Below are 23,353 nucleotides of genomic sequence, written 5' to 3'. Positions count from 1 at the left end.
ATTCCAATCACTTTAAAGAACTTTGAAATATGCACAAGGCTTTCTAATAAAACAGGTTAATGCGGTATAAAATAGACACCTGTAATTTGCCAATATTAATAATGCAACAAATAAACAAAATACTTATATATGACAAAACATTATCATTGACTGGCATATTTGGTTTAATATTCAGCACATTGAATTAGTTTCAAAATTTTCATGATAATCCACACAGCCAGTGAATATATTTCAATTTATCATTAAATATGTTATTATATTATTATGACGATGCATGAAAGATTTCAAATACTACACTTCACTTGCATATTTTTCGTGCCATTCAGACTTGGATTCGCGAAGGCAAACTTGATATCAGGCATTTTTAAAAGACTTTTATTTTCAAAAAGTGTAGTTAATCCTTTGGTACAACGATACAATGTTTTTTTAATACAAACTAAGAGTGTAAATCTTAAAACTACAAAACTTTGGTGACTACAAAACTCTGGGAATATTTTTTCTTAAGAAAAAAGCGTTGTTTTGTTAAATATACGTATGAAAATACTTGAATAAAGATAGAATCAGATAGAAAGATAATGAGCATCGAAACTGTCACCACTCTGTAGGTACAAAATTAATTAGCACTACAGAAAAAAAGATCAAAGAAAGTGTCAAACTTTATATACTCTCTTCGCATCGTCATAATAAGATAGCGACACCATTCGAGTGCCCGGAGTAATAGAGTTAAAAGTAAAAAAATAACGAAACTTTTCCAGAAGATTCCCGACCGACAAAAGAATTTCGAGCATGCAGTTCCTTTCCTTGTTTCCACTCGAGCACATGCATCGACCTGCCCGGGGCTACTTTCACCTGCATCTGTGCAGACAACTACACAGGCCCATCCTGCGAGACCGAGATCGTCCTCAAACAATACGAAACGCCGTCCTTCAGCGGCAGATCCTACGTCATCCTCAAAACAATCGAGGCTTACAACAAACTCATCATCGAAATGGAATTCAAATCGTACACTTACGACGGCATGCTGCTTTACAATGCTGAAAGCGACAGCGGCATCGGAGACTTTGTATCGCTGGCCCTCGTTAATGGATTTGTCGAATTCAAGTACAACTTGGGCCACGGACCTGTTGTGATGCGCTCGATGGATCGCATCGAACTGGGAAAGTTTCATCGAGTCGTCGTGAAGAGGTACAACAGAGACGGGCTGTTGAAATTGGATGACGCGGATGATGTGGCGGCGCAGGCGGCCGGATCAACGAAAGCCCTGGATTTGAAAACGGATACGTTTGTTGGATATGTTCCTACAAATTACACACGGTAAGCTGGCACTAATTAAGGAGGGTTTAAGATTTTTTCCGCAGTAACTAGGGCTTGTAATTAGAACAGTTTCGTGACGTCTTTGTTGTAAAATGGAATTCTCGTCTCTCTACGTACTACTGTTTCAAATAACAAGTTTGTATTATCTAAAGGGATTGCCACGCACAAACGACAGAGAAATTACCTGAGTAAGAGTATACTTTCCTTTAAAATAGCTAGGTAACCATTATATTTTTAAATACCGCTTTTAATTTCAAATAATTGTCCCAGAGAACTAAATATGCGCAATTCCATAATAGCTATTAGGCAACAACAATTATTGTTGATGTGTTAGACCACCCATTAGAACTATTATAACAGTTAGTAAACTTTTTTTCAACATCGCTATGCAGTATGTCCCCGGATTGTCTTTACAAAAGGAAAAACTCTTTTATTATTGACATTTCGAGAAAAATGCATTCTTCATAAAAAGGTTTGCTTATTCTAAAATGATTAATCCTTTTTAGAATAAGCCAAATTTCTATACAGTTTTAGAGAAAACTAAAAAAAAACATGAAATTATACGATCAAAACGCCTGTCCATGGTAATATAATTTCATTTTTATTCTTTTATAGATTGTTATTGATAGAATTTTTATTGACGTCATATTTTTTGCTGTTTTAAAATTTTAAATAAGCACCAAATTTATTTAGTTTAATAAAGTAATCTAAGGATAGGGTAATAATAATTTTTTACTTTAACTATTTGGTTACAGTAATTTATAATCCAGAATTTAATCATAATCATAAAAAAATCCAACTTAACAGTTTTCTTTAAAAGAAAACATCTACCACTCTCAAGTAATATTCAATTTAAATAATTCTTTTATGTGCCTTTTTGTGGCTAATGGATTTTTTTTTATTTAAAAAAAACAAAATATATTGAACAGAAGGACTACTTTTATTACCCATTTTAACATAGGTGTGTTTTGTGGTTTAATAAAAAAAATGTTTCAATCTACCCAATTTTTTTTCAGGGTTTTTGAAAACATAGGAACCGACAAAGGATTCGAGGGCTGCATAAAGAAAATGAAAATCGGCAGGCAAGAGATCGAACTCCACATGTTCCGCGACGACATGGTGTTGGAAACAAAAGGGATCCACGACTGTGGGCAGCACGCCTGCGAAAATTCGCCCTGTCTCAACGACGGTAAATGCTCCCCCATGGAAGACCTTTTCCGGTGCGACTGTCCTCAGCAATTTTCCGGGAAATTCTGCGAAAAACTCGTCGACCCCTGCATGTCCAACCCTTGTGCGTTCGGGGCCAGATGTAAGGCCTACGATCAAGATACTTACGTCTGTCATTGTAAGCCTGGTCGAGTAGGGAAGCGCTGCGAAGTTGGTAAATAGCCATTATATCTTTTACGACGTTTTTGATAAAAGGAAAAGGAAATGTATTATTTTTTTTAGTTTTTTTTTCTATAATATCACGTAGAGAATTCGGGCAGATACTTTCTTTATAGTTCTTTCATTAGAACATATAGAAGAGTGCCATTGTGAAATGGTATAAAGATACTGAATAACATGTCAAGACATACATTAGAGTGAGATTATTGTGAATCTTGTAAAGAGTATTCAAAAATAGTTACTTGTGCAGCGTGTTATAGTTTCCACACAGTAAATTATTATTGGAACTATGATACTAAAGGTCTAAAGTTGATATGATGCTTCCTTAAAACTTATATTCAATATATGAAACTTATCTTTGAGAGGTCTGTTTGTAAAACCCATCTTTTAATTTCAGAATACAAGAATGACAAAATGGTGATTCCAGAATTCAACGGTAGAAGCTACATACGTTTGGAACTAACCAGCGTCATAGGCACAACATTCTCGTTTGAACTCTCCTTTATGCCTAAGGCGCCAAACGGTTTAATTTTTTATTGTGGTGAAATACGAAACAATGTTAATAATTTCATTTCTTTTAATATTGCTCGCGGCTATTTACATTTCCGATTTAATTTGGATGGAGCAGCTTTGGACTTAATGTAAGTACGAATTTTGAGATTCTATTAATATTTTATTTATAATGATTGCTTGCTTTAAACGAATAAATAAGTAACCAGAGTATGCGTAGACAAAAAAATCATTTTTAGCTGAATATAGTCACACAAAATATTAATTTAAAAACATTAAAAGTTAGTTTTGATATAATTAATAATATCTAAAAAAAGAACAGAGTTGTTATATTGCATTACTAATAAAGTAATGGATATAATAATCAAATTACATATTCAAAACAATGCTAATTAAATAAATTAACTCAAAGATTTATTTAGAGTTTATTTGGAACAGAATTGTTCTGAATTTTACAATACATTGATATCTATAATTATGGTTAAATAATGAAAATAAACCCGTTAGAATCATGGCTGGTTAAAATTTTTATAGATTAGCTTAATTAATAAACGTCTCTTATTTCAGTTATTAATATTATTGTATTGATATACCGGGTGGTGCATCGTCGTTGGAAGCAGAAAATCGCGTGTAAAATTTGAACTGTCCAGATACTGGCTCCCCTGTTAATTTAAAATAGAAAAACTGAATCTATTTTTAAATTAAAACTTAATAACTAAATTAAAAAAACAGGTAACGATGTAACACCAAGAAAACGCCAACGCACCTTAAGTTGAACTACCTATAATTTTGTCAAATTTTGTTTTTTAAACGTTAGGCTTTTGCCTCATTCGAACCAGTTTTAAATTTTAAAAATACATTTTGGGGGACAGTAAGTGTAGATACTATAATATAGTAGTGTAGGACAGCACAACAAATTACATCAGATTTTATCATTGATAATGATACAATCATATGGTGCGTTTAGACTTGAGCACGCACGCACTGATCCTCCGCGAATGCTCAAGTGTAAACGGCTGTGCGCGCACGCTCACTCTGAATCTGACTGTGCGCGAGCAGCCGCGAACGTGAGCCGTCTGGTGTCGGTTTTTGGTCCGTGCTCAAAGAGATTTTATGTGTGCGCGAACGCTCAATTTGCACCGGCAATTTGTTTTGTCTGCGTTCGTGCGTGCGTGTCTGATTTTTTTTCGTTTTCTTTATTAGAATTATGGAGTGGATCAATGAATCTTTGTTATTATTAATTGAAAAATATGAAAAGTTGCCTATATTATGGGATGTTAAACATTCTTTGTATTATTAAAAAATCAAAAAAAAATATAACGCATGACAAAACCTTGTAAATAAAATTAATATTGAATATGTCGATATTAATGAAATTGCTATTCTAAAATTTGTATCTTTTGTTCGTAATTTTTGGTGTTATTAAATTTTGTAAATATTCAAAGTCGAGCCTGGTCATTCTTGTGAAGTTTTTGAACTGATCATAGCCCTCCTCAGACACTAAGTTGTTGCAGTAAATATATCGATTTCTAAAAATTTGGGTTTGCCACCAGCGACGATGTTTTCGATTTTTCTTCTTTTTAATAATTAAGCTGTGCATAACAATGACTGCAGCCTCGACTCTTTCTTGGTCGTCCATTATTTTCGCCAACACAACTCTGCTGTGTTGGCGCACATATGGATCACTTTATTCGCCGAAAAATAAGTTTTTAATTTGAACGGAGCCGAGAGCGCGAACGAATGCCGTGCGCGCACGCTCAGCTCGTGCGTGCTTAAGTCTAAACGCACCAATAGGTTGACATTTGACTGGTTTTGCATTGTTACCACTTCATTTTTAATTTAAAAATAGATGCAGTTTTTCCTAAATTACTTAACACCCGCTTGTCCAAAATTGTTCAAATTTGGCATATGCATTCTGCATCGGCAGATTTTTAAAAAAACCTATTTCCGACTTTGCTGTAAAATTAATAGGGAAACCAATATTTGGACGGTTCAAAATTGCATGGGATTTCCTGTTTCCAACGACGAGCGACGATGCACACCAAATCAATTCTTTCAATTACTAAAAGGCTTTACATAACAATAATAAATTAAGTGAGTTATATCTATAAAATAATAGCATTAACTCGATATATTTAACTATAATAAGTTAAAGAATGATCTGGTGTATCACAATATCTCCCTAATTGTATGTACCATTTATTGGTCAACAATCACAAAATCATATACGAAACTCATTTTTAAAATTATTAAAAACTTATGCACTTTAAATATAATTTTCTATTCTCATATACTGGCTTAAAACAAAAGGACAACACTGTCGTTATAATAGTGGAGTCGTGTGATCTCATACACCGTATACATCAAAAACAAAGTTAGTAAGTTGGGGAGTTTAACCCCCACAGGAATTTTTGCTATTTTATGCCCATAAATTTGCTCCGGTGTCTTCTTGGTTTATGGCTTTTCTAACTTCACTACTTGAAAGTTCAAAAAACAATTTTCGATCGTTTTTTTGAAAACTATTTAGTGTCTATTGAAAAAGCTCAATAAATGGCTGAGTTTGTTTAAAGAATTAAACAAAATGTATCATAAAATTAAAATTTCATTGAATGTGGTAGAAGAATTTCGTTAATTATTTATTTAATATATTTATAACGGTTAGTGATCCTTCTGATTCAAAATAAATAAAGAAAATGGAAGTTCGAAATTCTTTTAGTTTCATTAGAAAAATAGCAGTTAGAACAGAATCGGCCAAATATATAACTGTCAATGTAGTTTGAAGCAAAGCATCTCGAAATAGAAACACGTAATGTCCTGCTTAACTAGGCCCTTAAAGTTTGGTAATCCTTTTAGGAGTGCGGAGCCCATAGTCATCCGCAAATGGCACCATGCCCGCATATCACGCAAAGGAAAAGAGGGTATTTTACAAGTTGACAATTCCAGCATAGTTTTTGGTCAGTCCGGCGCCCCCATTCGTGGGGACTACGCCCTCCCTGCGCCTCTCTACGTTGGATCCTTTCCGTAAGAACCGCGCAAAAAATAAAAACCGACCCCGGCTTACCAACTGGCACTTCCCTTCCGGATTGGTTTGGTTAGAAAAAAAACGGCAGGACAATATTAAGTAATTTTCGGAATTTTTTCCGGCTTGTCACACAAAAAAGGTCCTGTGAATTTTAGATAAATATATATATAGTATTGTTGAACAGTGTACACGGTAATTAAAACTTGATATCTTGAAACTTATCATACGTTTTCTTTTATATTTTGCATATAGGAACATAGTAGGCGCTTTTCAATATATATTAAATGTCAAAATTAACTGTCATCTTTAGAAAAACAATAGTGTTTAAAAGTTAACTACTGTTTTTTTTTCTACCTCTATAAGCAATATACAGAGTGGTCCGAACTGTATTCCCGAAACTTCGGCAGCATATTCTGCAGATAAAAACAAGTAAAAATGTTCATATAAATATATGTCCTAAAATGCTTAGTTTCGGAGATACAGGGTGTTTCATTTTTACTTCGATTTTTTCTAAATAATTTCTGAAGTAAAGTCAATTTTTGTATGGGGGTGTATGGGAGTTTTTTGACATGACTATACAGAATGAGCTTTAAATAAGATTAAATATTTTAGGGGTAGTATATTTCGATCCCAGAAATACGTCTACCTAGAAGGTTTTTTTCGCGAAAAAATTTTGGAATTGTTTTTAATTTTTAGTTAAAAACATAATATCTTCTTAAAATGGCAACATAAAAAATATATTAAATTTACAAGAAGAAAACACAGAAAAGGTCCAGTGGTTTTCACTTTCAATTCATGCGAAAAATCTTTTTTTTTTGGACTTATTTGAAAAACGGTAAAGAAAAAATATGTTTTTTTATCCAGATCTACCAGCCCTGAAAATATTTACACTTATTTAAGACTCACCCTGTATATACACATATTATTTTAAAGTTAATTTTTGTATGGGGGTGTATGGGAGTTTTTTGACATGAGAAATTTGGGATTTTGATATCAATATGACTCCTACTTGTAGAGGGTGCCTCCTACATATTTTTAACTGGCTTCATGAGTAATAACTATTTTAGTTCGTACCTGTATAAAACTATTGAGTAAAAAATATACATCTACGACGTTTTTTACGTAAAAAAGGTCTTTTGGTAAAAATGGCTATGAGTAATGGTTCTCGAGATATTTGGAATCGAAATTATAAATACATATTGTCATTGACATAAATTAAACATATGACTAAATAGTTATTGGACTGAAATCATAAATTTGAAATATTTTTGTATTAAAAGTTCAACAGGAACTGTTTTATCATCATTTTTTCGATTCCACGAAAAAATTATGATTCATTTAAAAAAATAAGAAAATCCTAAATTTATCATTTCATTTAAATAACTACCTACTCAACATGTTTATTTTTTGTCAATAATGATATGTATTGACTATTTCCATTCTAAATATGTTGAGAACGGTTGCTCGTAGTAATTTTCACCAAGAGACATTGTTTAAGTAAAAACTCACGGAAATGTATATTTTTTCAGCCAGTAGTTTTATACAGGTATGGAAAATTTATTACTCTTCATAACAGTTAAAACATATGTAGGTGGCGCCCCCTACAAATAGGAGTCATAATGACATCAAAATCAAATTTCTCATGACAAAATATTCCTAGATAATAATTTTTTATCTAAATATTGATGTTAGGTACTTCAGAAATTATTTGGAAAAAATCAAAATAAAAATGAAACTTCTACAACCTGTATCTCCGAAACTAAACATTTTAGGACTTATATTTGTACGAACTTTTTTACTTATTAAATCTCCAGAATATGCTCACGAAGTTTCCGGAATAGAGTTCGGGCCACCCTGTATAAACGACAACCCTTGTATGTAATCTTGTCATGTGGTAAGTGTAAATAGGGCCCGAGTTATAATAATAGGTAACATTAATACGAGGGCAAGACCGATTTTTTTACTATTTTATAAAATGTACATCATGTGTAACCAAGTTGGACGCACGCAGGCCGCTTAACGCTATTTTTGAAATTTAGATTCTTCAAAATTCTGACTTCTAATTCTGCATCACCGGTATACCTCAACTACCAATAACCAGGCAACCATTTTATTTGATTATAGGATATCATAAAACCCTGGTGATATTAATTCCGAATACTGCCAGCTTTTGTTACACACTATGGCTACGTGTTTTATACGTAATAAATTTTTAAATTTAATACTTTACTAACTTATATGGCCCACAAGGCATTCACGCTTTAACAAAACGGATAATAAAAAGGCCATATATAAAAGCACAAAAGTGATTTTAACCCATTTTAATCTGACAACGGTCGTGGAAAGGTCTCCATTTTGAATATCTACCGTTTTTTTTTCTTTAAATGTTTCTTTCCCCTTTCACATCTGCACAGTGTGATATATTTAAATTTGCACATATTAAAGGTTTGCACATTCAAATTTAAATTGTATTTAATACCTCTAAATCCGTTTTATATTATTCTGTTACATTATTAGTTTTTACATGAATTATTTTATATTTTAATATGATGTATGAAAACGACGTCACAGTAGGCACAGTACTAACATTTTAGTTCAAGCTTTACTCTGAATATTCAATCTACAGCATGTTCCCGGATTGTCTCTACAAGAGGAAAAAAAAAAACTTTTTATTATTGATATTTTGAAAAAAATGCATTCTTCAAAAAATTTTGCTTGTTCTCAAATGGTTCTCTCACTTTACGCCTTTTAAAATTTCCAAACCGTTTTAGATAAAATAAAAAAAACATGAAAATATAGTTGAACTTTTTCTCGAAAGTCCTAAAAATCAAAACGCGTATCTATGGTAATATAATTTCGTTTTTATTCTTTGATAGATGTCTTTCATAGAATTTTAATTAACGTAATATTTTTTGTTGTTTTATAATGTTAAAGAAAGGCTACCAAACCATATCAAAATTAATAATCACCATCTATCAAAGAAAGAAATAGAAATTATATTACCATATATAATTCTGATTTTTAGGACTTTTACATTTTCATATTTCTTTTAATTTTCTCTAAAACGGTATGGAAATTTGGAAAAGTATAAAGGGGGTTAGAACACAATAATACAAGCAATTTTTTTTTATAATGAATGCATTTTTCTCAAAATGTAAATAATAAAAAAATGTTTCTTCTTGTAAAAACAACCCGGGAACATACTGTATGTACAATATTGAATTAACTTATATCAATATTATAATTTCAATAAGCAATTGTGTTGCAAACATTGTCCATTTAGTGATATACAGGGTGGTCCGAACTGTATTCCGGAAACTTCGGCAGCACATTTTACTGATAAAAATAATTAAAAAAGTTCATATAAATGTATGTCCTAAAATGCTTAGTTTCGGAGATACAGGGTCTAGAAGTTTCCTATTTATTTCGATTTTATCCAAATAATTTCTGAAGCAACGTCAATATTTGGATGAAAATTAGTGTCTGGGAGTTTTTTGACATGAGAAATTTCATTTTGATGTCATTATGACTCTTATTTGTAGGAGGCGCCACTTACATGTGTTTTAACTATTTTGAAGGGTAATAACTTTTTGTCCGTACCTGTATAAAACTACCGAGTGAAGAAATATACATTTCCGTGATTTTTTACGTAAAAAATGTCTCTTGGTAAAAATCGCTATGAGCAACCGTTCTGAAGATATTTAGAATGGAAGTAGTCAATACATGTCATTATTGACAAAAAATAAACGTGTTGAGTAGATAGATATTTGACTGAAATTATTTCGAAAAAACGATGATAAAACAGTTTCTGTTAAACTTTTAGCACAAAAATATTTCCATTTTATGATATCAGTCTAATAACTATTTAGTCAACATGTTTAATTTATGTCAAAGATGACAGGTATTGATAATTTCGATTCTAAATAATTGCTCGGTAACAATTTTTACCAAGAGACTTTTTTTACGTAAAAAACGTGGTAAATTTATATTTTTTTACACGGTACTTTTCTACAGGTATGGACAAAAAGTTATTACTCTTCAACCCAGTTAAAAAATTTTTTTTGTCGACGCCAATTTTCATCCAAATATTCACTGTACTTTAGAAATTATTAAGAAAAACTCTGTATACAGGGTGGTACACAACTGTATACAATATAGCAGGGTACTACATAGCTTGTATTAAAATGGTATATACAATATATTTTACCATACTACGCCTAGCATGACAGCGTTTACATGCTACAATACGGTATATTTAAGTAATTTTAACAATGCCTTTAAAATATTCTGAGCAAATTTTGTTTTTTCGTTAGTTAATATATCAAGAAACTTTACAAGATATTCAAAATATTCAGGGCCGAAACAATTCCACTTCTGTTTACCTCGAATAGATTTTCTAAACTTATAAATACGAAAACTTTTAAAATTATTAGCGAAATTACAAACCGAGCATGTAGTCGTTCAATTTACAGCGTTTGCAACCGGTCTTGAGTAATTTATTAAACATCACAATGACGTAATACCAGTTTCGGTGTAAAGTTTATTTAATTCTGTCAGTTTTGAGCTCTAACTTTTGACAACTTTCCGAATTTACAACCATAATATAACACCAGCATTGGATTATATTAATTAGATTACTTACCACCAACTTTTTAAATAAAACATGTTAGTTATTATAACGTACAACTTTGGGAATATCCATTTAGTTCATCAGTTATTTGAACTACTACTACTCTTTTATATGCTCACTTGTACGTGGTATCTCAAAATAATTATTAATAATAATAATAATAAAACTTTCCCGTTTCTAACCAAGCAAATCATCAGATTTAAAATAAAAAAAAATAGGAAGTGTCCTGTCTGGTAAGCAAAAAGGGCCCTAAAAAATACCAAATATCTGATTTGCGTCATTGGATTTCAGCGGCATCGCTGACGAAAACAACAATCTGCTCCCCCTGCTCGAGTCGAATAAGGGGTTTAGAGGAATAATTCAAGGATTCGCCCTAAATGGAAGTCCTTTGCCGATAACAAACATATTACAAGACTGCTCCAATGCTCCAGCGAACGATAGTTGTTCATCCAACGTAGGGCTATATGAAGGATTACCATGTCCGGTATATAAAAATCCTTGTCTAAACGATGGTATTTGCGTACCGAATCTGGACCATTACACTTGCCAGTGTCAGCCCAATTTTAGAGGCAGGAGATGTGAGATCGGTAAGTAGATTACTATTTCAAACAATATTTTAACATGCATTAAAATTCAAAATTTCTTAATATCTTTTTTTAAATAACTTATTTTATTTGAAGTTAAAAAGCCACATCTACACATAACGTTTTACCTGTCAGTCTTACCTGTTCAGGCAAAACGTATCAGGTAAAACCTTGTCCGTATACGAAAAAATGAAGTAAAGTAAAATTTAAATTAGCAGCATTTATCCAGTTAAAGAAAATGTTTCTTTTCTAAATCCAGAACACTTAAACAAAGATAATGTTAAGGAATAGATGGTAGATTTGTCTTTTTGTGGTCATTATACGACGATTTAGTTCCAGTTTGTGAGTGTAAAACATTGCTTTTGGCATCATATTACTTTTTAAAGGCACCCAAAGGGATTTGTTTAAAATTGCTTTTATACTATGCAAGAATAAATACTCAGGATATACGGTTGAGGGCTTTTAAAGCTGCTTTAAAAGAAAACGTCGAAAAATTGTACAGTACTCTTATAAGCTACAGAAAGTTGATGGCCGTGAGGCAGCTTAATAGCGCAATTTCTTTTTTTAATAGACTCATGTTCCAATTGAAGGAAAAAAAGATCAAATAAATAAAACAACCAAGCAACAGAGGGTTAAAGAACTAATAATTTATATCTTTTTTTAAGATTTGTAAATTATATCGTCCTTTATACAGGGTGAGCTTTAAATAAGATTAAATATTTTTAGGGGTAGTATATTTCGATCCCAGAAAAACGTCTACCTAGAATTGTTTTTAATTTTTAGTTAAAAAACATAATATTTTCTTAAAATGGCAATATAAAAAATATATTAAATTTACAAAAAGAAAACACAGAAAAGGTCCAGTGGTTTTCAAAATTCATGCGAAAAATCTTTTTTTTTTGGACTTATTTGAAAAACGGTAAAGAAAAAATATGTTTTTTTATCCAGATCTACCAGCCCTGAAAATATTTACAGTTATTTAAGACTCACCCTGTATATACACATTTTTTCAATATAATTGGAGACATATAGAAAACAAGTTTATATATTTGATTTTGAATATAAACTATTTCTCGCAACGAGCTATATTCAGTGTAAAAAGAGAAAAGTGCTTAATACGTTACATAACGCAATTTTCAATTTTATTTTAAAAAAAATTGAGTTATTTTTATAATCCAATATAATCTGTTAAAATAAATAAAATCATACTTTAAAAAAAAGTAAAATATCGAAGTAAAAAAATAAAACCCTAAAAACGTACATTTTTAGTTGTGAAAGTTCGTGTCAGACTGGCTGTGCAGCATTTCGCGGCTCAAAGTAATATAAGTTATTCTTTCCTCGAGTTCCAAAATGAAAGGGGCAAGCTTTAATAAGTTAGTTATTGATGGGGAACGACTGTATAATTAATTGTCTCAGTTTTGACACGGCTGCGAGTAAAAACTAATTAATTATGACTTTTGGGACGATGAAAATTTAAAAATGCCTTTGTTTTACTTTTTATAAATGACGAGAAGATGGAGAAAAATCGATGAAGATCAGTTTTTTGATCAAACTTTGGTGGCATTAAGTTTATGACACTTTATGTTTTTTTGCATAGTTTTGGAATGAATTATTTGGTAATAAAGATCTCGGAAATATAAATAATTTCAATACTTATTAATACCTACTATGAGTGTTACATTACAGAGTGAAATAAAGCTAGAAATTCCGACTTACGTAAAATAAAATAAGCCAATAGATTTCATTATATTGTGTTTACGATCATTTCTATGAAACTTTGAGCGCTTAACTACACTAACCGGTACGAAATAGAAGCACCTTAAAAGTTTGATCTATTTTAAAGTTTTATATATTGTGTTCTAGTAATGATTTTTTAAGTAATTTGTAGCTAAATTATATGACTTTTTAGAATCTCTTTCCAAATTAAAAATACAAGTTTTTATCTGTGTATTATACGAGGGAAAACAAAATGTTGATAGTTTGAAACACACTGTGGAATATGTTAACAAAATAAGGAATTTAAAAATGAATTTATCATCTAGTTGGATATTTTCTCGCTGGTTTGTTTTGTGGTTCATATCAATAGATTTTTTTTGGAGATATTCGGTTTTGAAGAAGACACACAAATTTTCTCTGTATATACCAAGCAGGGAGTAACGTATTTTGCTATGATTAGTTTAAAAGAAATTTTAATATAAAAAACAATAATACTGTATTCATAAAAATAGGTTCATTTTTTTTATATCAATGGATTGCCTTTAAATTGACATTAAAGTACATTAGTCTTTTAATTCAATTTTAAATATTTGCCAATTATTGATGCATATACGACTGCATATATTGCTGCATTTGTGTAATATTATTAAAGTAATATAATAGGTGCCGGCAAATCAATGAAAATTCACCGAACAATTCAATAATTTTAGCGATATAATTTTACGAAACCCGATATCTGGAACTAATTTGGCGTTTTAACTGAGCGCGATATTTTCGATAGGTTGCAGTAAGCAATAAACAACCGCCTTTATTATTACGTAACAAAATGACTCGTTTCGAAGCCCAAGTAATTAGTACCTGGTTCAATAATTGACAGCTGGGTCAAGTAATGATCAGCCAGAGCGATATGTGACTTGCAAATTCGAGATCGTCGGCTAAATTTACCTTAATAAGTCAATTTTAAAATATCGGAAACCTCAAATTTATTCATCAGCATATGTTTTCAATAAGTAAAATTTCATATCCAATAGTTTATTAAAAGTTTTAGTAAAAAAATATTTAAAACAATTTAAAAAGACAACGTTATATTGGACTGTTTGATGAGGCAATTAGTCTTGAAAGTTGTTCAAGGTATGCAAAACAGGGCACCTTAAAATTTTGATGTATTTTACAGTTTTATATATTGTATTCTAGTGGACCGATGATTTTTTGAGCAATTTGTACCTAAATTATTCAACTTTTTAGAATACCTTTCTAAATTAAAAATTAGTTTTCATTTGTCAATTATACGAGGGAACACAAAATATAGTTATTTTGTTTGGTTTGGAACACCCTGTGGAATATATCGAAAAAAGCATGGAATTTGAAAATCATTTTCTCATCCAGGTGCATCTTTTCTCCATAATTTAATTTTTGGTGCATCTCAATAGCTTTATTTTTGTTGGAGATATTCGCTTATTTTGAAGAAGACACTAACATTTTTTCGTAATTTTTACATTAAAACTATGCCTTTGCTTTTGGTCTCAGTCAACAGACATATGAAATAGTATTGTAAACTCTCTGAACCCACCCCCATAACAAATATATATATATATATATATATATATATATATATATATATAGTTACAGTGTAGTTATACGATTAGTTCTTAAAAAACTCTTGAAAAAGGCCTAACAAGCCGAAACATATATGCAGAGTTAAAGTTACTCTTATTAAAAGTTTTTTGATACATCTAAAAGCGTGTTTTATTAAAATACTAATATATGAAATAGTGTTTATCATTTATGTAATGTCACTGTTATTGAAAAAGCATATTATTATTGTCTGCTGGTTGTTGGGCAGTTACTGTAGCATAGATGGTATTAAGTCCAAAAGTTATATATATCGCTATATAGTTGCTGTAATAGAAGAAGATAGGGATCAAAATGATATCGCTAACAGATTTAGGTAAGCAAATCTTATGTCAGGAAGTTCTGCGTCGGGATCACAACTTACTATGTCTGTTGACTAGGACCAAAAGCAAAGACATTTAATGTAAAAAATACGAAAAAATGTAAGTCTCTCTAAAATGTCAACATTTTGTTTTCCCTCGTATAATTATTGACAAAGGGAAACTTTTATTTTCAATTTAGAGGAAACTAAAAAGTCAAATAATTTAGCTACATATTGCTTAATCATCAAAATCATAACATAAGGTGCCCGTTTTTTCGTGCCGTTGGGTATAGGTATACTACTATTATATTATTTAACATGAATTTACATTGGACTAACTAATGTTTAATGTGTGTATTGTTATTTGAATATTTGCAATATATAGTGTTTTATTTTCAGAAAATCATAGTCCAATTAAATTTACTGGAAACACCCACTTACAGTACAAATTGAAAGGTTTTAGAAGGTAATATCTTATATTTAACATAACTTATTTATATTAATAATTGACTAAAAATTTAACCTATTTTATCAGAAACTAACAAAAATTATTACTGATAAAACATAAATATATGTCTGTATGTATATACACAGGGTATCTCTGGCTGAGATTGAAAAAAGAAAAAATATCTTAGCTACGGATACACTGTATAATATGACGCCATTACTAATACAATTTACTTTTTAACTCAGCAATAACTTTACTGATTTCGAAAACGAAATCAGTAGCCATGCAAAGGGAAAGGAAACTAACAACTTTGATTACGAGGAAGATGTAGAACTGTAAGTTACTAATATTTTACTAACTTTTTAAGCCTACAACGCCATGTTATTTAAAATATATATACATTTTTATTAAAGGTCCTAGAAATTTGAAAAACCCCAAACTAATAGCTACGTTTTTAACTAGAATTACTACAATATATTATCCTCTCCAAAAGTGGATCTATTGTGTCCCCCCTTCTGGGGTTATAAACTAATCATACAGCCAGAATCTGAGACGGTTCTACGGAAGGTAGTTCTCCACCTCCGATATCAGTCGTATCAACGTTTATGGCAAATATAGTTGTCATCTCGGCGCACTCAGTAGTGAGGTGTTCTGTTGTTTCCTCATTTTACACACAGAATCTGCATTCGCCGTTGTTTCATAACTTCAATCTACTGAGGTGTTCATTGAGGAGTCAGTTCCTGTTAAAAAAACCATGACAATCCGAAGACTGTTCTTACTTAAATCAAGGAAAATCTTTGATTTTTCTCGAACGTAAGTCTTGAGAAATTTATTCGTGTCTTAGACCGTTGGAGGTTACCCATTCCAGGTAAAGAATGTAGTATTCCAGGTTCTTGAGTTCTGCTTTAAGTTGGTTTCCACTTGGAAAGCAGAACAGTTCTGGGTCAGTTAGAGGAGTAGATCGATCCAAACCAAACCAAAAATTTTCTTTGCTGTTCAGGAAAATATAATTTGTCATAAAAATCATGTGTCATAATATAATATGTATTTTCAGTAACTGTAGTTAAAAATAGACTATTAATTTGATAATTGGCCAAAAAATAGTAGTTTCTAGTTTAGATTGTTAATAATAATTATTACTTAAAGAGGAAAACTCCAGTTTTTTATCGGGATGCATTATGGTCTATCCGAGTAATTGTTATTGTAACTTTTTCCCGTTTGCAGAAGGAAATCAGAATTAGGCAACGATTACAAGTTGGAAATTCAAACTTTTGTGGCTGACGGATTGGTACTGTGGCGAAGCCGAACGAAGAGAGTGGCGAGGGAATATTTTGCCGTTGCCATTGTAAATGGCGTCCCCGAAGTTAGCTTTAACTTGGGCAAAGATAAACGATTCTTCTCGATCCGGTTAGTATGCAAATATATGATTTTACGTGTTATTTTTAAGGGTTTCCTTCGGCGCCGGCTTAAACTTATATTGGAACATCGATAACTTGCTAAACTTAAAATTTACAGTCCGTTCGCGCCTCCAAAATAATAGATTATATTACGCCAAATCCTCATTTATTTTTATCTATATAAAATTCGATAGTCTTTGATATATTAATTTGGGGACACTAGCTAAAATATCTGACATGCTAAAATTTGGTAAAATTTGATGGGAATCAGAACCGCAACAAGTCAGTTTCAAAAAGACTAAAATGAATGTAATGTAATTTAAGTCGTGTTTATGACTTAAGTCGGTTTGAAAAGTCATTAAAATGATTTAAATCAAAAAAAGACTTAAGTTTTCTGTGAATATATCTTTTTAAAACACTTGGAAGAAAATTATTCGAAATCTGATTGAAAATGAGTAAGAAACCCAAACGAAAATCAGTTTTTCAATGTCCCGACCTAAAAGAGGTAATTAATTAGAGGATCTGTTTTCTTGCAGCGCCACAAAAAGAATAGATGATGGCCATTGGCACACGGTGCACGTAAAAAGGAAAAAGAGAATCGGAATGATATCCGTGGATGGGGAAAGAGTCACTCGGGGCAGATCGAGTCCTGGATCCAAGAATCTGCGGACTACCTCGAAATTATGGATTGGTAAGCTCTATTTTAAGGTCCTTTTTATAGAAATAAATACTCTCTGCTTTAGAGCTTATTTAACAGAGCTTTCAGTAACACTGGCAGAAAAGCTTTGTTGAAACTGAAAAGTTATATATCTTTAATATTAAATTAATTAATAATTAAATTTTTAAAATGGTAGATGATTTTCGTCTTGATTAAAATAAAAATATACTTTTGTTTTCGTTTTCTAAATTTGAAATTTACAATGTCATGTTGTCAATGTCAACCATTTTTTTACATATATGTGAAAAGGTGCAGTATAATGTTTACTGAAAAGCAAGCACCTGAGAATCGCGTCTTATTCTGTAAAACTTCAACCTCAATCAATTTCTTCGCCTTTATTTATTTCCAAGTTAAAACAAAATTGTTCCATTAAAATGAAAGTGTTTGTTAATGATTGTTAATAATTTGTATTATTAAGGCAATGGGGAAAGCTGATTTAAGAATTTACTGAAGTTCTGTCAAATAATTCGCCGATGATTGATTTATGTTGGCGAACGTTTTAACCCAAAGAGATTTATTTACCTACACCGACCGACTGAGAAAGGTAAAAATACGAAAGCTTGCGGAAAAGGGGCAAGATATCCCTATCTTGCCACTTCTAATCGGTGATAAAGACGTTTTAATTAATTCTCATGACAGTTAAATCTGTATTTTTTTGTTTAACGTCTTCTTACCATTAAAATGTCTTTTGACTAATATAGGGTAATCAGTTTTTAATATAAGATGGAAATGAAATAATTTGTGATTTTACTAATACGTTTAGGCTCATATGGCAACCTTACCGAGTTAAAAAAGGTGTTAATTTATATTGAGGCAACTCATCGGCACGAACAACCCATATTAGGCACTCATCGGCACGAAAAACAGGCACCGTAAAATTTTGATGTAGTTTAAAGTTTAATAATATTTTGTTCTAGTGCGCCGATTTTGGTCGTTTTTAAGCAGTTTGTAGCTAAATTATTTGACTTTTTAGTATCTCTTTATAAATTAAAAATGAAAGTTCTCGTCTGTCAATTACACGAGGGAAAACAAAATGTTGATATTTTAATGAATGTTTCAACCACTCTGTGGAATATATTAACAAAACTAGGAATTTAAAAATTCATCTAGGTACGTCTTGTCTCGATAGTTTATTTTTTTATTAATCTCAGTAGCTTTATTTTTATTGGAGATATTCGCTTTTGAATAAAACAGTAACTATTTACAGTAATTTTAGCATTGAGAGCATACTTTTGCTCTTGGAACTCATCAACGCACTTATAAAAGTCATGGTTTTAATGTAAAAAATACGAAAAAATGTTAGTGTCCCCTTCAAAAGCGGATATCTCGGAAAAAAGTGAAGCTATTGAAATGAACCAAATAACAAACTATCGAGAAAAGATACACCTAGATGATAAACTGATTTTTAAATTCCTTGCTTTGTTAATATAATCAACAGAGTGTTTCAAACTTTCACCAAAATTTTAACATTTTGTTTTTCCTCGTATAATTGACAGATGGCAACTTTGACTTTTAATTTAGAAAGAGGTATTAAAAAGTCAAATAATTTAACTACAAATTGCTAAAAAAATCATCAAAATCGGTCCACTAGAACACAATATATAAAACTTTAAAACACATGAACATTTTAAAGTGCCTGTTTTTCGTGCCGGTATTTTTATTTTTTGTGTAGAGAGTTTGACAATTTTTAACTCAAAATCTAATGACAATTGATGGCTGAACATGCAGATAATACTTTGGCGATATTTCTAAAACAGAAATTTCCGAAAAAGTTTTAAACCGCTCGCCTGACCTTCATTACTGGAAAGTTCTTTTTATTTGCCTAATCATTTATACTTTATCTTTTACGCAACATTAAACTTGTAATTCCTTCTAAAGTTCACTCGCCTATCTGGCGCTCTTGTTTTATTTATTCACTGTTGTTGTCAGCACGCGCTAAATTTGAATTATTTTCACCTGCATACAGGGGGTAATCCACTGGATGATGGAAAGCATCTACATCCCTTTTACATTACATTTTTACGTAAATATCAGAGTATTTTTTTTACTGAGCCACAAAGACCAATTATTGGGACACAGTTATTCCAAAAAAAAATACAATTTATGTAAACCCCTGTATGTCAGTACACTGCCATGAAGAGCCAACTATATTTCTAATACTGTCTCTTTGTCTTTTAGGCGGAAGTTCATCACTGCCACCCAGTCTACCGGAAGCGTACTACAAAGGATTCTACGGATGTATTAAAGAAATGCTGGTGCACAGCAAACCTTTCAATTTGCTGTCGAACGTAGATAGTAAAAAACTGCATTTCTGTCACGTCAATGACGTCTAATAACCCTGTTTTATTGTATTTTATGTGAGACTGAATACTTATTAACTTTCCATATAATGATTTTGCTTAGAAAAGTAAATTATCGATGTACATAGTTAAGTAATTTAACAAGAGAACAGTCGGCTTAATGGAATACAAAAGAAATAAACAAATTTTTATCTAGTCCTGTAAAGTAACATTAGACATGGAGATAGAGTACTATATCCCATGAATAAACAAAATGTTTTTCGATAATGCAGAATGAAATATATGTATTCAGATATACCTAATACCAGAAAAAAATATATTTTAATACATTTTCTCTCATTCCTTTTAATTCATTCAAAATATTTAATAGTTCCCATCTCACAATTTTAAGTTAACTTATTATTTCTTTAGGTATTGTGTTTTATATTTGAATATAGATAATGAGCTACATCACAATACTTTCTTGGGTTCGGCAAAATGAAAAGTGTGCTAAATGCAAGTACTAGAAGCGCATATTTTTTTACTTGTTTTTACAATAGCTTATATTGTTTTTTATATTATAACAGTTAATATATGGCAACAGTTAACAGTTGCACATTAGATAAAGTTTACGTTCAGTGATATCTAAAAAAAATCTCTGTAAATTTTGGCCAGTAACAAATGAGGCGTCAAGTTGAAAAACTCGTTTTATCCCAAAAACGTTTGTTTCGAGATAATAGTTATTTTACAAAAAACTTATTCGTTGAGTGAAATCATTGTTTTGTATCTCATTTTTTTAGAAATAAAAATTAATATTTCATTTTTAAAGAGAAAAAACAAAAATAATTCGGAAAGACAAGTTTTGCTACAGCAAGAAATTTGCATCCAAACTTGATTTATTAGATTTGCTGTTTTATTAAAATTAAGTAAGGATTTGAAATGGATAAGTCGTCAGTAGTATTTGGTAATAATATTATACTTGTGTAAAAAACCTATGAAAAAATGCGGGATTTGCAACAATAATGACAATAAAAAGCAAATATACAGATAAGACGGATTTTCCTGCGGTAACGTAATTTGTAGTAAATTTTATATAGGAATAGGCGACTTCTGGCTGCAGTTTGGGACTATGTTTATGTAGATTTCAGGGTCCACTATTAATATATATATTTTTTAATGGATAAGGCGGGTTTTGCAACTTGACGCCCCAGATATACTCATATCACATATAACTCAACATAACTCCAACTCTATATGTAAGAACAGAACATAGATAATGTATTAGCAATCTGCAAGATTTCAGCCTAGATTCTTAAATAATTACATGGTCAAGATAATCTGAAAAAAAATCTGATAATTACAATGTCCTCAATATTTCTATAAAATTTACAATTTAACAATTTAAAAAAATATATATGTCTTCTAGCACCATTGATTGTGCTAAATTAATTAAATATATAAAGAAGAATGTGATTGTAACAATAAGAATGACGTGATAACCTTTGATTTGCTTTCTTTTTTATTGAAAACTTCATTCCTATTTTATACAAGTCGATTTATATTCTACAATGATCTGAATCCTTTTCCATAGCTGTAGTTGCTGTATAGGAGCTGATCCAAATTAATCAAATAATTCATAGTCCCATTTAAAGGTATACGTATTACTATATCATTAATAACAATATCAGAGCAACACATATCAATTTAAAAATGAGACTAATTATTTCCAAAAAACCACAAATGCATCTTTTTTATATTTATCAATTTAAATAAAAAATATACAAAGAGAATATATATCGTATCAAGACTTAACGTTAGCCATAAAAATGGACTTGTATAAGTTCATTAAAATTAATGAATTTCTTTATTATCATTATTTTATAGAAACCTTATTCAATTCAAATCAAGATATTATTATGTTTTTAAAAGTATTACGATTTGCTTAAACCATGAAACATATATAATCTATATAGATATGGTGTACTTAGAAATTATACCTGTATACTATTTTTTTTAATAAACCTCTTACAAAAAATATCCTATTATTTAGATTACCAAATAAAAAAAATATGTGTTGGTTTTTCTGCTGTTGTTTCTTCCATACTTTTAAGTTTACTAACTAATTTAGATTATTTATTTATCTGACTATTAACTAATTACATTATATTGTAAAATTGTAATTTATAAACTTTATGAAATAATAAAATTCTAACTTGTATTAAGATAGGGGACATAATATACATATATTTGAAAACTAATTTTTTAATAGATACAAATAATTTTTAAAAATTAGTCATATTTGTAATTCGTCTTGTAACTACAAATAATAGATAGCAATATTTTATAGTACAGGAAGTTAAAAAATTATTTATAAGTTTTATTCTTGTTATAACTTGAATTAAGATCTTAAGTTTGTGAAAAAAGTAAAGATATTTTAAAAGACTAGAAAAATATTAAATTAAAATAAAGAAAGAGACAAATTATTTAGAGCATATATTTACAATAATTGTTAAAATATTGTTACCGTTTGATTTTATAGAATATCATTATAGAATGCAAGAATCTTTACTTTACTTACAGCTAGTACATACTAAGTAGGGCATGTATAAAAAAGAGATCACTAAATATAGAGACATTCAAACATATAACCATTGGTTAATAGTCAACTGTAACATCACTTTAATAAAGTTCACATAAGATAATTTTAACAACATATTTTTCGAAGTATCTATTTGCTGTGAGTTCTCTATCAACTTTAAGTAAAGATCTTGTAAAATGTTAGTTTTTGTAAGAGGTAATTTGTACTTAAAACAATCATCTAATTAGTGTCTTTATGTTGAGAGCCGTATCTTCCTTAGATGGTATATCAACCCCAAAAATAATAAACAAATATAGCAGTGTATTAGACATATCCCCGAAAATGTCAGATGTTTCTATAAGCAGATACTCCCTTACAAGGATTGTTCGTATATTACAATACGCTTTGATGTTGATTGTGTAAATATATATTTAGTAGTTTAAGTTAATAATTTAGGATATTATAAATAAATTACACCGTAGATTATTAGGGTAATAACAAAATGTTAGTTCAACTTTTAAGTATTTTAAGTTTCTTAGAATTAATAGTATCTGTACAATTTATTGCAATAAATATATTTTTATTTCAAAATATCTATCGTGTTGTTTAATATATCTTGATTCACATACACGTATGTTGCATTGAATTGCAACCCAAATATACTTAAACAACATAAACTATCATCAATTCCAAGACATGCCTATCAATGTTTTCTTGTCACCAATTTTTTTAAATATTGTAAGTTTGTAATTTTAACTATCCTAAGCTTAAAGCGTAATTATTGCATTAAGCACATAACTTTTAGCTGAGTAATTATTATTTTGGGTAGCGGGTAGGT

General features: G+C 30.4%; 1 protein-coding gene across 5 annotated transcripts in view; it reads left to right on the top strand.

The window, feature by feature from the left end:
• Positions 1-23,108, top strand: part of LOC115876692 (agrin-like) — a 272,204-nt gene extending 249,096 nt beyond the window's left edge. For all 5 annotated transcript variants that reach the window (XM_030892575.1, XM_030892578.1, XM_030892577.1 and 2 more), the window contains 10 exons: positions 756-1,314; positions 2,331-2,695; positions 3,098-3,341; positions 6,064-6,231; positions 11,154-11,449; positions 15,495-15,561; positions 15,789-15,878; positions 16,768-16,950; positions 17,477-17,631; positions 19,837-23,108. In XM_030892575.1, coding sequence (XP_030748435.1) covers positions 756-1,314; positions 2,331-2,695; positions 3,098-3,341; positions 6,064-6,231; positions 11,154-11,449; positions 15,495-15,561; positions 15,789-15,878; positions 16,768-16,950; positions 17,477-17,631; positions 19,837-19,991 — 2,282 coding nt within the window. In that variant the 3' untranslated portion in view covers positions 19,992-23,108. The remainder of the gene's footprint in view (positions 1-755; positions 1,315-2,330; positions 2,696-3,097; positions 3,342-6,063; positions 6,232-11,153; positions 11,450-15,494; positions 15,562-15,788; positions 15,879-16,767; positions 16,951-17,476; positions 17,632-19,836) is intronic.
• Positions 23,109-23,353: the final 245 nt, after the last annotated feature.

The sequence above is a fragment of the Sitophilus oryzae genome, unplaced genomic scaffold (genome assembly GCF_002938485.1).
Source record: "Sitophilus oryzae breed Bouriz unplaced genomic scaffold, Soryzae_2.0 scaffold_1440_pilon_pilon, whole genome shotgun sequence".
In the NCBI taxonomy this organism is placed as follows: Eukaryota; Metazoa; Arthropoda; class Insecta; order Coleoptera; family Curculionidae; genus Sitophilus; species Sitophilus oryzae.
The sequence above is the reverse complement of the archived record's forward strand: the minus strand, read 5'-3'. Positions and strand labels throughout refer to the sequence as shown.